Below are 14,074 nucleotides of genomic sequence, written 5' to 3' on the forward strand. Positions count from 1 at the left end.
GCCTGAGATGGGTAGATCACGTGAGGTCAGGAGTTCAAGACCAGCCTGGCCAACATGATGAAACTCTGTCTTACTAAAAATACAAAAATTAGCCAGGCATGGTGGCATGCACCTGTAGTCCCAGCTACTGGGGAGGCTGAGGGAAGAAGATCGCTTGAACCCGGGAAGCGGAGGTTGTAGTGAGCCGAGATCACACCACTGCACTGCAGCCTGGGTGACAGAGCTGGACTTCATCTCATTGAGAAAAAAAAACACACATGACCCATGTAACCTTTAGGAAGTATTCATACTAAAATGTTATTCATTGTGTATCTAAAATTCAGATTGAACTAGCCTTTCTCTATTTTACCCAGCAGCCCTCAATGGGGAAGATGTTTAAGTGGAGGAATGCACATGCATGTTCAGGGAGTGGTGAATGGGACTGTGTGGTTGTTTGAGGATGTTAGGGCAGAGGCAGAGAGATGGCGTGGGTATGAGATGGATCAGTGGTGGTGCCAGGTCATGACTCATGCACCTTTGGGTGGCTGCTGTGGTCCAAGTCTGTGGGCACACCATGCATTATTCCACACTTCTCATTTCCCATGACAACAAAAATGTTACTATTCCAGAGCAGATTGTCTTTCATCAAAAGAAACAGGGCTGATGGAAATACGGCCAAAACTATGGCCCAACTTGCGAGTTGTTCCAAAAGGCAAAAACGGTGCTTGCTTGGGTGAAGTCAGTTGACCATATCAAGTCCCAGGTGCTTTTCACTGTAGGACAAGCAGTGCCAGTGTTTTAGTTCCAGTTTAAATATATGTTTTTCTGGGGCTGGTTAGTACCTGGCATACTGGCTTTCAGAAGTCCTGTCACAGATCTTCAAGGGTGGTCTGTCTCCATGCAGCTCATCTACTGTGTTTGACAAATGAACCATCTTGGTCGTTGCCTAAGGTTCTGTGGCCAGCTCACAGCAGAGCAGAGGCTAGAACCCGGGTCTCTTAGTTCTCACTCTTTTCACCATTGCTGTGGCTCCTTGAGGTCACATGTTAATAAAAATGCCAGGGCTTTCATGACAGCTCTGGTTTTCTTTGTTCAGTGCTTTCCTACCACACCATGGTTCGTATCTGAGAGTGCTGGGTTGGAACCACACGCGAAGCTTGTCATCAGCATCCATTCAAATTTAGTTCTGGACAAGTGCTTTTGCTAAAGATTCCTATTACCTGCCAATTTATTAATTTAAAAATAAAGTTGATTGGAGTTTGGAAGGCTCCATGTTGTAAAACTCCTTCTTTCCTCCCTCCTTTCTTTCCTTCCTCCCAAATATATTAAGCATTTACTGTGTGTCAGGCACAGCTATAGGCACTGAGAATCCCGCAGTGAATAAGTTTGAGTCCTTGCCCCAGTAAAACTTACATTCTAGTGAGGGATACAGACAACTGATCAATGAAAAAATATTCCACCTGGTGTTAAGTGCTAGGAAGAAATTACTCAGATGCTTTTGATTCATAGATGAATCTCTTGGATAGGAGTAGAGTCAAGCCTCTTTTATACCAAACCCCATTTTCTTGTGAGCTTTCCTATGTTGCAGCGACTTGGCTGCAAGCAGTGTTTCTGGCGGGAGAAGGGAAGCAGCTGGCTGCAGGCGGAACTGGGGTGAAGCACCGGATCCTCACAAGTACATGTGTACCCCGTGCCTGAAGCAGCACAGTGAATTCAGGTGTGATCCAGGCTAGTGTTGCTATCTGAGAGTAACAGGTGACAGATGATACTGTCTAAAGGAAGGGAGAGGAGTATGTCAGTCTGAATATGGCAGAGACTGAATATGTCAGTCAGTAACATACGTGCATTTCCCTGTGCCAGCTCTGCCCTGAACACTGAATGCATTATCTCATGTGACTCCTCAAAATCACATGGGGATGGGCACCCAGATGGGTTGGTTTTGTTATCTCCATTTTATAAGTATGGAAACCAAGTCTTAGTAGAGAAGTAAAATGACTTACCCAGGCCATAAAGCTACTTGTACGCAGTGGAGTCAGAAAGTCTAACTTCAGACCCTATTTGCTCAGTCTCTACTGTAATTGAGGAAAAATTGGGCTGATGGTGTCAGGACTCCAACCAGAGAGAATGGGTTCCAGGCAAAAGTTGAGGCCCAACAGATAAGCCAAGGCAACAGACCAGTATTATAAATGGAGGAGATTAGGGACAGGAGTGATGCATTAGGCAAGGTGGCTTCACTGGCTGTGGCAGCACAGCAGGGCCCCTTCCAGGTCCCAGATGGCCTTGGGTGGAAGCTGTTAGACCTTCCTTCCTCAGCCAGGACTTCTTTCCAGGTGAAGGGCTCTGTGGCCACAGCTGAGCAGGACTGGGGCTAGGAGAGGGCGCTTTGCCACCATAGGGTGCCTTTGGCATGCACTGTCCTTCCCGTTAGCTGGACAGTAAACCAAAGTTAGAAGGGGAGGAGTAGGGAGTTTGGACTCATCTGGCCCTGGTTTTGTTTTCTGTGTTCACTGCTTGCTTCTTGTGTGGCCCTTGGGTAACTTAATGACTCCAGGCCTCAACTCTAATCTGTAAAATGGGGCTTTGCATAGCCACTTTGCAGAATGCATGTGAGTTTTCAAGTCAACAATATGCTCTCTATAAAGGGCCTACCATAGTACGTGGTGCATGACAGGCACATGGAAATGGTAAGGGGCCTGATATTATCACCAAAACCAACTTTGAAAGTAACCCCCAATTTTATTATGTTTGTTTGGAAAGGGCAGATACACATGGAGAGAATTCTGAAAACAAGCACAGGTACAGGCCAGGCCTGGGGGCTCACACCTTTAAGCCCAGCACATTGTACACAGGGGTTGGTGGTGTATGTCTGTCTCTTTGGGTGCTGTCCCCTGTACAAGAAACAGATATTCTCACCAAGGCCACAATTTCTGTGAGTCACGAGGCAGGTTTACAGTCCTTTAGTTGTGCTGGACATTGCTTTCCAAGCTGAGTTCTAAGGCACCCTGGAGGGGCAGCGGAGGAGCCCATGGAGGCTGGGTGGTCCCTGTGGTGGTGGGACTCCCTGTCCCTGCCTGTCTCTTGGATGGTGGCAAGGGTCTTCTGGAAGAACACAGGAACCACTGTCACTGTCATCCCATCTGCTGAGCTGCTCTGCTGCTGTCTTTGCCGTACAATTTAACTTTTCCATTGGGAAGGGTTATTGGTGCAGTTGGCAGGCACTTTCCTGGTAAATGATACGGTGGGGCCCCCATAAACCCAGGCCCATGAAACAAATAAGTCAGCACATTGAAAATATAGCATGGAAGTGACTCAAGCCTGAAGGAATCCATTTCTGAAAGTGCTGCCATCCCTGTCTGGGAGATTTTGGTAGAAATTGATGTTTGAGTTGGGAGGAGGAGGCCAGTGGCCTGGTTACTTGCAGAGCCTTGTGTCAGAGTCGCAGCATTGGCCCAGAGTCTGAGTCCTGCCAGCCCCCAACCACAGGGTCATCCTTCTTGGTGAGGCAGCCCCCTGGCCGGCCAGCCGGGGTTGAGCCCACTGGGGCTCCGTGCTGTGGGAGCCGGGGTGAAGCTGTCTTTGCAGCAGATAGAGTTGACTCTACAAGCCAACTGGTAACACTTGGCTAGGGGCCTGGAAAGTATTGGAGACTCCACCCAGCATGGGAGCCTGTGGGAGTTCCCCGGCACGGACGAGTTATTCTACTCCGAGTTCTTTAGATTCCTGTGTATTTGAAATGTTGACCCTCTTCCCGGGACTTGAGCTTGTACTTTGCCCACCAGAGACCAATACCAAGCACATACACACTGAAATTTACTAGGCCACCCTGGTGACCAGGTCGTTAAAGCTGCACACAGTTTTTGGAAGGAAGACCGTATTGGAAATCACGCTCCGCTGTAATTCAAGAACGGGTTTCTTAATAGAGGGACACAGTTGGTGTCAGACACATGTGGAAAAGAAAAGAACAGGCCCATAATTTTGGCTCAGTACCCAGGGCCAGATGTTAAAGGTACTGACCATGATATAGCTGCAGTATTGTTAGCCACCTGAGTTTGGTGTGCTATTTTAACCTCTGTTTCGACCTTGTCCTTTCTCTCTGCCAGGTCCCCAGTCTATGTGAGGATCTCCTGTCTTCTGTTGACCAGCCACTGAAAATTGCCAGAGACAAGGTGGTGGGAAAGGATTACCTTTTGTGTGACTACAACAGAGATGGGGACTCCTATAGGTGAGCTCATGCCCCGGGTATGCAGCAGGCACACCAGCCACATGCGGGCTGCCGTAGGTGCCTGCTGCAGAGCACGTGGACCTTGGACTTGGGCAGCTGGCAGCCCGTTGGCTGCCCTCCTCTCCTTTCTTCTCTTGTCCTCCCCATTCTTCTCCTCCTTCCATCTGTTATTCCAGTCAGGCAGCGGATGTGTGAGGAGTGCCACCCACAAGCATGGGAGATAGAGCAGTGGACAAAAGGCCCCCTGCCTTTATGGATCTTCCAATCTAATAGGAGAGGAATGTTGTTCCCGAAAACAGCTGTTCTGTTATAATTGCGTTCAGGCCTGCAAAGGGCAGCGTACAGAGTGTGCCTATGATGGGGATCCTGAGGGCAGGGAGGGTCTCTGTGGTTAAGGGATCTACGAACGCAGCTCTGTCAGATACGCAGCTCTCTTCTCTCTTTCCATCACCTCGCCCAAGGCTGTAAATAACTAAGTTGACATTAGTCCCTGCCCTGGGTGTCTGATCACCAGGTCTAGCATAGGAGACACACTGGGTAACTGATAACTGTACGATGTGATTCATACAGCCAGTGCAAAGTCTGTTCAGTGTGGGAGAGTAGCACAGAAGAGGCCATAGTCAACTCCAGGAGGACTTCCTGAAGGAGGTGATGTCTGAGCTGGGTTTTAAGAGCATGTAGGAGTTATACCTCTATTTTTCAAGAGTGAGAATTCTTAAACTAGCCCAGTGTTTCCATGATGAATGCAGTAGTCACTGCCTTGGAGAACAGTAGAGGAACACAGCCTGCTTTAGGTTTATTTGGCGGCCACAGAACCAGGGCTGTCTTGAAGCTTCACCCTAATGCTCTCTTTGGAGACGGGGCAACGCTTCTGGGAAGTCAAAGCAGAAAAAATGATCAGGAGTCAGCCAGTGTGGGCTTCAAACCAGCACAGCTCCCTGTGTCAGTGGGACTTTGACAAATCACTTCTTGTTGCTGATCTTTTAGTTTTGTCATCTGTAAAATGGAAATGATAGTATTTGTTTACTCAACAGAAGGCTTCCTAAAGAAAATAAAGAGGACAGTGGGAGAGAGGGAGAGGACAGGCAGGCAGGGAAGGCTCTCCCACAGGTTGGGAACTGGAGGATGAAAAGGTCCAGGTCTGGGGAAGAGCCTGCTGGGTGCTGAGGCCCTGGGTGATGAGCTCGCCAGGATGGAGCTGGCAGAAGGCCAGAGGTGGAGAAGGCAGTGAGGGGAGGGTGGTGGCGGCGGAGATGAGGGGGGAGGCATGGCCAGGGCAGGTCTGGCAGGGTCTTGAAGCCCAGGCTGAGGGTAATAAAAGTTAGCACAGGGTTGTTTATTGGGGGATAAAAGAAGTAACACACATGAAATGTTGAATGGCACAGACCTTGTCATATATGTAAAAAGTTTAATACTGACTTATAAGAGACTAGACAAGTTTTATAATCATGTCCCTTTCCTAGCTTCAAATGGAAATTAGGTAGAGAATATATTTTGCCCTCCTTCAGACCACAGACCAAAGTTGAAATGGTGAGAAGTGGTGAGATTTGAGGTCACTTTGAAAGGTAGAGCCAGCGGCATCTGCAGGTGGGTGGGGATGGAAGGAGAGGAGGTGGGGTGTGAAGGGTGATCACAAGGCTTCAGAACTGAGCCACTGTTGATTGAGGTGAGGAGGACTCAGGGAGTAGCTGGCATAGGGACACTTGAAGCTTGAGAGGCCCATTAGATCAACGTGGAGATACCAGGTAGGCTGTGGATGTACCACGTGGAGTTCCAGGAGAGAGGTGTCGGCTGGGGATGTGGCTGCAGATGTCACAGCATATAGGTGGTGATACAGCCCTGAGGCTGGTCAAGTTCATCCTTGAAGGGCTTGTTCTGTGCCTGGAACTGCTGGTCACGGGCACGGCATCCAGGTGTTGTGCTTCTTGGGAGCATCTTGCTTTGTCGCCCAGGCTGGAGTGCAGTGGTGCAAACGTGGCCCACTGCACAGGACCATAGGCATGTACCACCATGCCCAGCGAATTTTTTTTTTTTTTTTTTTTTTGAGACAGAGTCTCACTCTATTGCCCAGGTTGGAGTGCAGTGGCACGATCTCAGCTCACTGCAACCTCTGTCTCCTGGGTTCAAGCGGATTCTCCTGCCTCAGCCTCCCAAGTAGCTGGGATTACAGGTGTGCGCCATCACGCCCAGCTAGTTTTTGTATTTTCAGTACAGACAGGGTTTCACCATGTTGACCAGGCTGGTCTTGAACTCCTGACCTCAAGTGATCCTCCTGCCTTGGCTTCCCAAAATTTTGGGATTATAGGCATGAGCCACTGCGCCCAGCCCCAGCTAATTTTTTGACTTTTTTTCTTTCTTTCTTTCTTTCTTTTTTTTTTTCTTTTGTAGAGATGGGAGCCTCACTTGTTGCCCAGGCTGGCCTCGAACTCCTAGGTTCAAGCAGTCCTCCCACTTCAGCTTCCCAAATTGCTAGGATTACAGGTGTGAGCCACATTGCCCAGCCAGGGAGCCACTGATGAGGTGGGTAGACCAGACCAGCCCTTAGAGTAGTCCAGTGAAGGTGGAGAGTGGTCTGACAGACCAGGGAGCAAGCAGGGAGGAGTATTCGCACCCGGCATGCAATTCAGGGAACACTTCCGGGAGAAGGTGGTCCTTGAACTGGTCTTACTTAATCAACATCATTATTATATTTATTATTTGCACCTAAAAACTCCAGTTTACTGTAAGGCAGCTCTTCTGTAGCAGCTGGTAGAAGGACGGGATCATGTCTAGGTCTGTGGCCAGGCCAGGCTCTGAGGGCAACTTGGTACCTGCAGCCCTTCCAGGTCACCCCTTTATCCTCCACCTGCATTCCTGAGGCCCCACCACCGGCTCTGGGGGATCTCAGGCCTTTCGAGAGGAGCCTGGGGTGTGGAGGCAGAAAGTATGTCTTTCCTTTCTCCTCTTCTCGATATGAAACTTCAAGGTCTTCTGATTCTCTCCACAGATTTCCATCCTGACTGTTTTTGATGGTTTACTTAAATAAGATCCTTATGGTGTGACCGTTGCCAGCAGCACCGTTTGAAACCTGTTAGCTGAAACAAAAAGCCTACTCGGAGGGAAATAAAAGGCCTGACTTTTGAAATCTAAGCATTCCTGTCCATCTGTCTTTTTTCAAATGGCCTCCATTTAAGCTCTTAAATGTGTTCTGAGTGCCCCTTCCACTAAGAATATTCTGGGTAATGTTATGATATTTCCCTCAGCTACAATTACCCTGGCTTCGGGACTAACAGCTTGAAATGCTATCGTCTGTGAGCCAGTAGAAATGTGAGTTACAGGCTTCTTGCAAATTGCAGGCCCCCAGTCTGCCCGAGAGATGGGCTCTTGCATCTAATCAGGGTGCCTTGAAGTGAACACCGCTTGGGTCGGGTCTTCCTGGCCTACAGGAAGGCAATGGCCATCATCGAACTGTGGGAACGGTCCTGCGTGTGAGTGTGCTGCAGAGTCTCAAAGGGCCACCCGGGGAAGGAGGGAGTTCAGCTCCACACCCTCAGATTCGTATCCACTCCCCCGGCCAGCACAAGAACCAAGCCTTATTTATAGATAAATCATGGCGACAGCATCTTTTCACCTGCATCTTTGTCTCTGAGATCTGATGAGAGGCCTTTGTTGATTTGGTGTTTTTGTATTTTAGTGCTTAGGTGCCCCTCAGCATAAAAAGGCAGAAAGCTGCTCCATCTCTTGGTTTGGAGGAGCAGAACACCAGCAGATTCCCCTTTCTTCCTCTCCCGGGCTGGGAGGCTTCAGTCCACCAGCAACATCCGCTTGGCACTGACTCAGGGCCGGGTACTGGGGACAAAGGCAGGCAGCACAGGCTCTCTTCTCTCAAAGGCCTCTTGCAATCGAGGGTGAGGGAAGAAGGGCAAGAATATGACAGGCATGAGGATCAACGTCTGTGTGAGAGGGAGTGGGAGGGAGGAGGGAGTGGTGGGTTCTGTTGTGGGGTGGGTGCAAGAATTCATTCTTTTTTATTTTTATTTTTTTACAACTGTGATTGGACAAGAAGAATTCATTCATTTTTTTTTTCTTTCCCCGAGATGGAGTCTTGCTCTGTCGCCCAGGCTGGAGTGCAGCAGTGCAATCTCGGCTCACTGCAACCTCCGCCTTCTCCTGTGATTCTCCTGCCTCAGCCTCCTGAGTAGCTGGGATTACAGGTGCACGCCACCACACCCAGCTATTATTTTGTATGTTTAGTAGAGATGGGGTTTCACCATGTTGGCCAGGCTGGTCTTGAACTCCTGACCTTGTGATCCTCCTGCCTCGGCCTCCCACGGTGCTAGGATTACAGGCATGAGCCACCGCGCCTGGCCAGATTCATTCTTAAAAACATTTTTTAAAAAATGAGCGTGTAGTTGAGTGCCAGGCACTGTTCTAGGTGCTGAGCAACCCGAAGAGGAGATGACAGAAAAGGCTCTTGCCCCTTCATAGCTGAGGTTCTAGAGTGAGCTATCTACATTCACATTGATTCCGATTAAATAAAATTAAGAATTTAGTCACTTGGTCATACTGGTCACATTGTAAGTATGCAAGCAGCCCCACATGGCTCGTGACTGGTTTTGGACAGCACAGATTGAGAACATCTCCAACGTCTCAGGAAGTTCTGTTGGGCATCCCCGTTTCAGAGGGAGGAGCAGCACGCTACAAGAACCGACACGCCAGCCTGCGCTTGGCTTCCCAGGAGAACCGAGCCATCTATTGTGGGCGGCATGCCTGTCTTCCCAGCCATCTGGGGTCCCAGCTTGTTGACGGTTTCCTTCCCATGGTGTGCACGTGGTCCAGTGTGACCATGAAAACTGGCTGCTGGTCGTGGGGCCACAAGGGGTGTCTCATCCCATTCTTGCAAAGTCTCTACCAAAACTGCAATGAGCAGCAAAAAGTGGTCGGCTTGGAAAGGATTTCCAAAGACTCCTTCTGCTTGGAGGTGATCAGGAGTGTAATGCCTGCCTGGAGACTCTTTGGGGACACCAAGCACAGCAACTCTTCCCTCACATACCTGTGAACCAGCCTCCGAGAAAGCTGCCTGCGGGTGGCTGGTGGAAGAGGCTGCCCAGCTTATTCTGGTTCCATGCTCCACGATCTACTGATGGAGGTGCCTGGTGGAGCATCACTTAACCAAGAAGAAAGATGTCTGTGCACAGAATTCGTTAAAACTGGGGTTTGGAAGATGATGAGCATGCTTCTTTTTTTCCTTAACATGCATTCCACATCACAGTGATGCGAATGAAGGTCTGTGGTCAGGAGGGGATGTGGAAAAGGCAGTGTGGGTCTCTGACAGTGGAAACACCGAGGCTGGAGTGTGAAGGACTTTTTCTGAATTCAATGTTGTCTTCTCTGTCTTTTCATTCCTCTTTCACCTTTTTAATCCTGCTACTTTCTCTGAACACTCGGCCCTCTGAACCCCACCTGCAGGAATTAATGAGTAGATCTTTCCCTTATAACCCCCTTTCCAGTTCTCTGTGTGATTAAATGCTTTCCTGATGTGGCAAAATACATTTCAAGAAATACAGCAAGTCTTTTGGGCTGCAAAAAGACTGGTTCTCATTACTTAGCAGTCTTTATATGTGTGCATAGCCCTTGGATGTTGGAAAAGCTATCCTCTGTTCACATGGAGAACCTGATCGCTCAGGTCTTCTAATGTAATCAGCGTTTCCCTGTGGAGCTGTGTCTCTTGCCTGCCTCTGTAACTGACAGCTCTCTTCTTAATGCTTACTGTGTAAGAAGGTCTTAAAGTTTATCTAGAGCCTCCAGCAAGTCAGGGAGGAGAGTGGGCATCTGTTGAACTATAAGGTGGTGAACACATGGCCAGGCGCGATGGCTCACACCTATAATCCCAGCACTTTGGGAGGCTGAGGCAGGCAGATCACTTGAGGCCAGGAGTTTGAGACCAGCCTGGCCAACACGGCCAAACTCCATCTCTACTAAAAATACAAAAATTAGCCAGGCCTGGTGGCTTGCACCTTACTCAGGAGGCTGAGGCACGAGACTCGCTTGAACCCGGGAGGCGGAGGTTGTGGTGAGCCAAGATTGCGGCACTGCACTCCAGCCTGGGCGACAGAGCAAGGCTCTGTCTAAAAAAAAAAAAAAAAAAGAAGAATAAATAGGTGGTGAACACGAAACTGAGAAAGCGGGTAAGAAAGAACTAGCATTTGTTGAACACTGACAGTCTGGCAAGCTCTGGTCTGGGCGCTTGATCTGCTTGTCTCATTTCTCATGACAGCCCTGTGTGCAGAGCGAGTAGCAGCCGCATTTTACACAGGAGGAAAGTGAGGCTCAGGGAGTTGGGACACTTGCTGAGCATTCACAGCCAGTGAGAGGTGGAGCACGGGCGTGTGTCCCAGTCTGCCTGCATCAGAGCCCTTGTTGTCCAAACCTCCAGAAAGCCCTGTTTGTTGCCAGGACCCAGAAAAACCTTTGTTGGAGCTAGCAGCTTTGCCTCCGAGATTTCAGGTAGCCAGGGGTCAGGCTCCCTGCTCACTGGCCATGTCTTCATGGAATGATTCATGGAATGTACTTTTCCTTCCTTCCCTCCAGGTCACCATGGAGTAACAAGTATGACCCTCCCTTGGAGGATGGGGCCATGCCGTCGGCTCGGCTGAGAAAGCTGGAGGTGGAAGCCAACAATGCCTTTGACCAGTATCGAGACCTGTGAGTCACTTTCTCCTGTTGTACTTTAGCTCTTGTGATTTTTGAGAGGTAAATCCTAAGTGGCAGTGTTCTATCTTGAATCTGTTACCTGGCCAGGCATTCTCCCTTGAGTCTGTTAACTGGCTCACCTAACTAAAATTGGGAGCCCTCCATAGCAGGATGCAGGGCACTCGTTTGGTGGTTGGGTTAGTTATGAGATGACTCGGTCATAGAATGCTACCATACTTCACTATGTGTTGTTCCCCTGCATCATGATTCATCGTAACAGCAGGTACCACAGTACAGCGCCTACTGTGTGTAAGAAACAGTGCCAGGTATTTCTACATAGCATCTCAAGTCCTCACAAACATAGCTAGTTTAGTCCTCGTTTCTCAGATGAAGAAATTAAGACACAGATTAAAGTGTTTGTCCACAGTAAGGGGTAGAGCCAGGAATTAAAGTCAGGCCTGTTTATCTCCAAAGGCGCTTATGGATTTTTGCCGTACCACAGGCTCAGTTCTGACCTGGAGCTCAGAGGCCTCCACTTCCAGCTGTTCCCAGGCCAGGACGAGCGCAGTCCTTACAGGGTGGGAGCAGAGCACCAAACATCTTCCTGAATCCTGAGTTGTTCGCGGCCTCGGCACCTGCCTTAAAAAGCGTTTTGCTAGATCTGTTGAGATTTCTTCCTGCTCCATCTAATCCTGCCTCCCAGCACCGCAGCACCAACATGTCACTTAATTGTTCAGGCTTACAAGGAAGGACTCCAGAGAAAGTTAGCCATAATCAACAGAATCTCTTTTATAATTAAGTTCTATACTGAAAATACATCTAAACTGTAAAATAGGCAATACCATTTCAAGTTGGCAGACTTTTTTCTGTAAAGAACCAGATACTAAACGTTTTAGGCTTTGCAGGCCACATATGCTCTCTGTTGCTGCTGCTTGGTTTGTTTTCTCTTTAATCTTTAAAATGTAAAATTCACCTCTTGAGCTTTGAGATGGGTGGGGCTTGGCCTCCAGTCTGTAGTTCGCCCACCCCTGGCCTAGGATGTAAGCAAGAAAATGGACATAAGAAAAGGAATCATCCGAACAGTGTCAGAAAGGTAGTGCTGCCCTACTTAGTGTGAGGGGTTCATGTCTTCACTTTGCAAGTATTCGGAGTGGCTGTATAGTTCATGGCAGCTTGCTGTATCACATAAAGAATTTCTGGCAGGTATAGTGGCTCACACCTGTAATCCCAGCACTTTGGGAGGCCAAGGTGGGCACATGGCTTGCGCCCAGGAGTTTGAGACCAGCCTGGGCAACATGGTGAAACCCCATCTCTACGAAAAAAAAAATACAAAAATTCACTGGCTATGGTGGCATGCAACTGTAGTCTGAGCTACTTGGTAGGCTGAAGTGCGAGGACCACATGAGCCCAGGAGTTTGAGGCTGCAGTAGTGGCTGTAAGGGCACCACTGCACTTCAGCCTGGGCGACAGAGTGAGATCCTGCCTCAAAAAAATTAAAAAGTTTCTTTTAAAAGCTGATTTTCAAGGAAAAGTGATACTTCTCAATATCTAACACACAAACAGAAAACCCATAGCACTCAGTAGAATGAAATACACAAGCACAGATCTACGGAAGACAGGAATAAATGGCCTTAAACATTTCAGTGTCCTTGAAATGCATCAGTTTGTAACACAACCTTATCTTCAGTATCTATTATGTACAAATATTTTATATACATTATCTTTACTCCTTAACAAGAACCTCTGGGGAAGATGGCTTTGTTCCTCTTTTTACAAATGAGACCAAGGTTCCAAGAGGTTAAATGACTCACATAAGACCATAGGACATGGAGATGAAAAGCTAGGATTTGAACCCATATTTGTCTGAAATTCCACAAATTGTTGATTTTCATGGTTAAAATAGGCTTCAGTCTTTAAAGGTTATTATATCTAGAACTTTGTCCTATTGTAGAATAGCTCCTTCCCCAGTGATACTGAAAAGCTGACTCATTGCTGTGTGGTAGTTTACTTGTAATTGTTTTTTACTGTCTTCTACCTGCCCATTTGGTAAGAAGCCAATCCAGCTATTAAACAAGAATGCCAGGTAGAATCAGTTTGATATTAAAGTGATAATACTGGTAATAAAATAACGATGGTGATAACAGTTACCAGTGGCCATGCCAGTGGGCCTCCAGGTGTTCTCTTTCGGTCTTCACAAGAACCTATGAAAGAGGGCTATCCCCCTCTTACAAACGAGCTGACAGATCAGAAAGGTGATATAACTTACCCAGGTTCACAGAGCTAGTAAGTGATGGAACTGGGATATCAAACCATCCTTATCCAGCTCCACAGTCCAACATCAATTTATTTACTTAGCAGATGTTTGAGTGCCTCCCATGAGCCTGGTGCTCACTGAGTACCAGGGATGCACCTCGTACGTGGTAGATGAGGCCCCTCACCACACTCCATTGTGGAAAAACAAACAGTGGACAAGTGAACAAGTCAGTGCTGCTGGTGATAACAGGGAGCAGCTGACTTGTTATGTAGAGCGGCCCATGAAGCCTCTTGAGGAGATACTTGACTGAGGTCTGACATCAAGGAAGCCAGCCAGGCAGAGGGGCTGGTCGTGGCAGGGTCTCTGAGGCGGGGGCAAACTCACCTGTCTAAGGCCCTGAGACGGGTGCCCCTTGATGTGCACACATAGCTGTCAACCAGTAAGTGCACACCCTCAGCCTCTTTTAAATTGCAAGTCGATTTGAAAGAGATTTGGGCAAAATTAGCCCCTTTTATAGCTTTGTAAGCTTCTCAGGAGCCATCTCAGGATACTCCAGGAATACAGCCTGCCCTTTCAGTCAAGTTTGAAGGTGGAAGTGGAATGTTCCCCCTTGAAAGTGTTTGCTAGATTTTCCCCCAGCTTAGGGAGCTAACCTGCCATGCATGCCATCCCCTAAGCCTGAGGAAGTTGCATGGCCTCACCCCTTCTGTTCTTTGAGGAGGCTGTACTCTGGCTTTTTACTGGGCTACATGTTGAGATATGGAGGAGGGGGATTCTGATTTTTTTATGAGACTTAAGCGTTCATGTTGTTACTCCCTTAATAAAGTGATTCAGATGTGTTACCTTACTTTGCCGTTTAGGGCCAGCCTTGGGGAGGAGCCCAGTTTCATCTTGAACTTCTGCTTCCCTTGTTCTCCCTTCCCATCTCATCGTTCACATATGTAACG

At 48.3% G+C, this 14,074-nt stretch overlaps 1 protein-coding gene across 4 annotated transcripts in view; it reads left to right on the forward strand.

The window, feature by feature from the left end:
* Positions 1-14,074, forward strand: part of CAPZB (capping actin protein of muscle Z-line subunit beta) — a 148,426-nt gene that overhangs the window by 95,379 nt on the left and 38,973 nt on the right. For all 4 annotated transcript variants that reach the window (XM_045386946.3, XM_065528905.2, XM_045386953.3 and 1 more), the window contains 2 exons: positions 4,080-4,201; positions 10,772-10,885. In XM_045386946.3, the coding sequence (XP_045242881.1) occupies positions 4,080-4,201; positions 10,772-10,885 (236 nt within the window). The remainder of the gene's footprint in view (positions 1-4,079; positions 4,202-10,771; positions 10,886-14,074) is intronic.

This window comes from Macaca fascicularis, chromosome 1 (assembly GCF_037993035.2).
Source record: "Macaca fascicularis isolate 582-1 chromosome 1, T2T-MFA8v1.1".
NCBI classification, from domain to species: domain Eukaryota; kingdom Metazoa; phylum Chordata; class Mammalia; order Primates; family Cercopithecidae; genus Macaca; species Macaca fascicularis.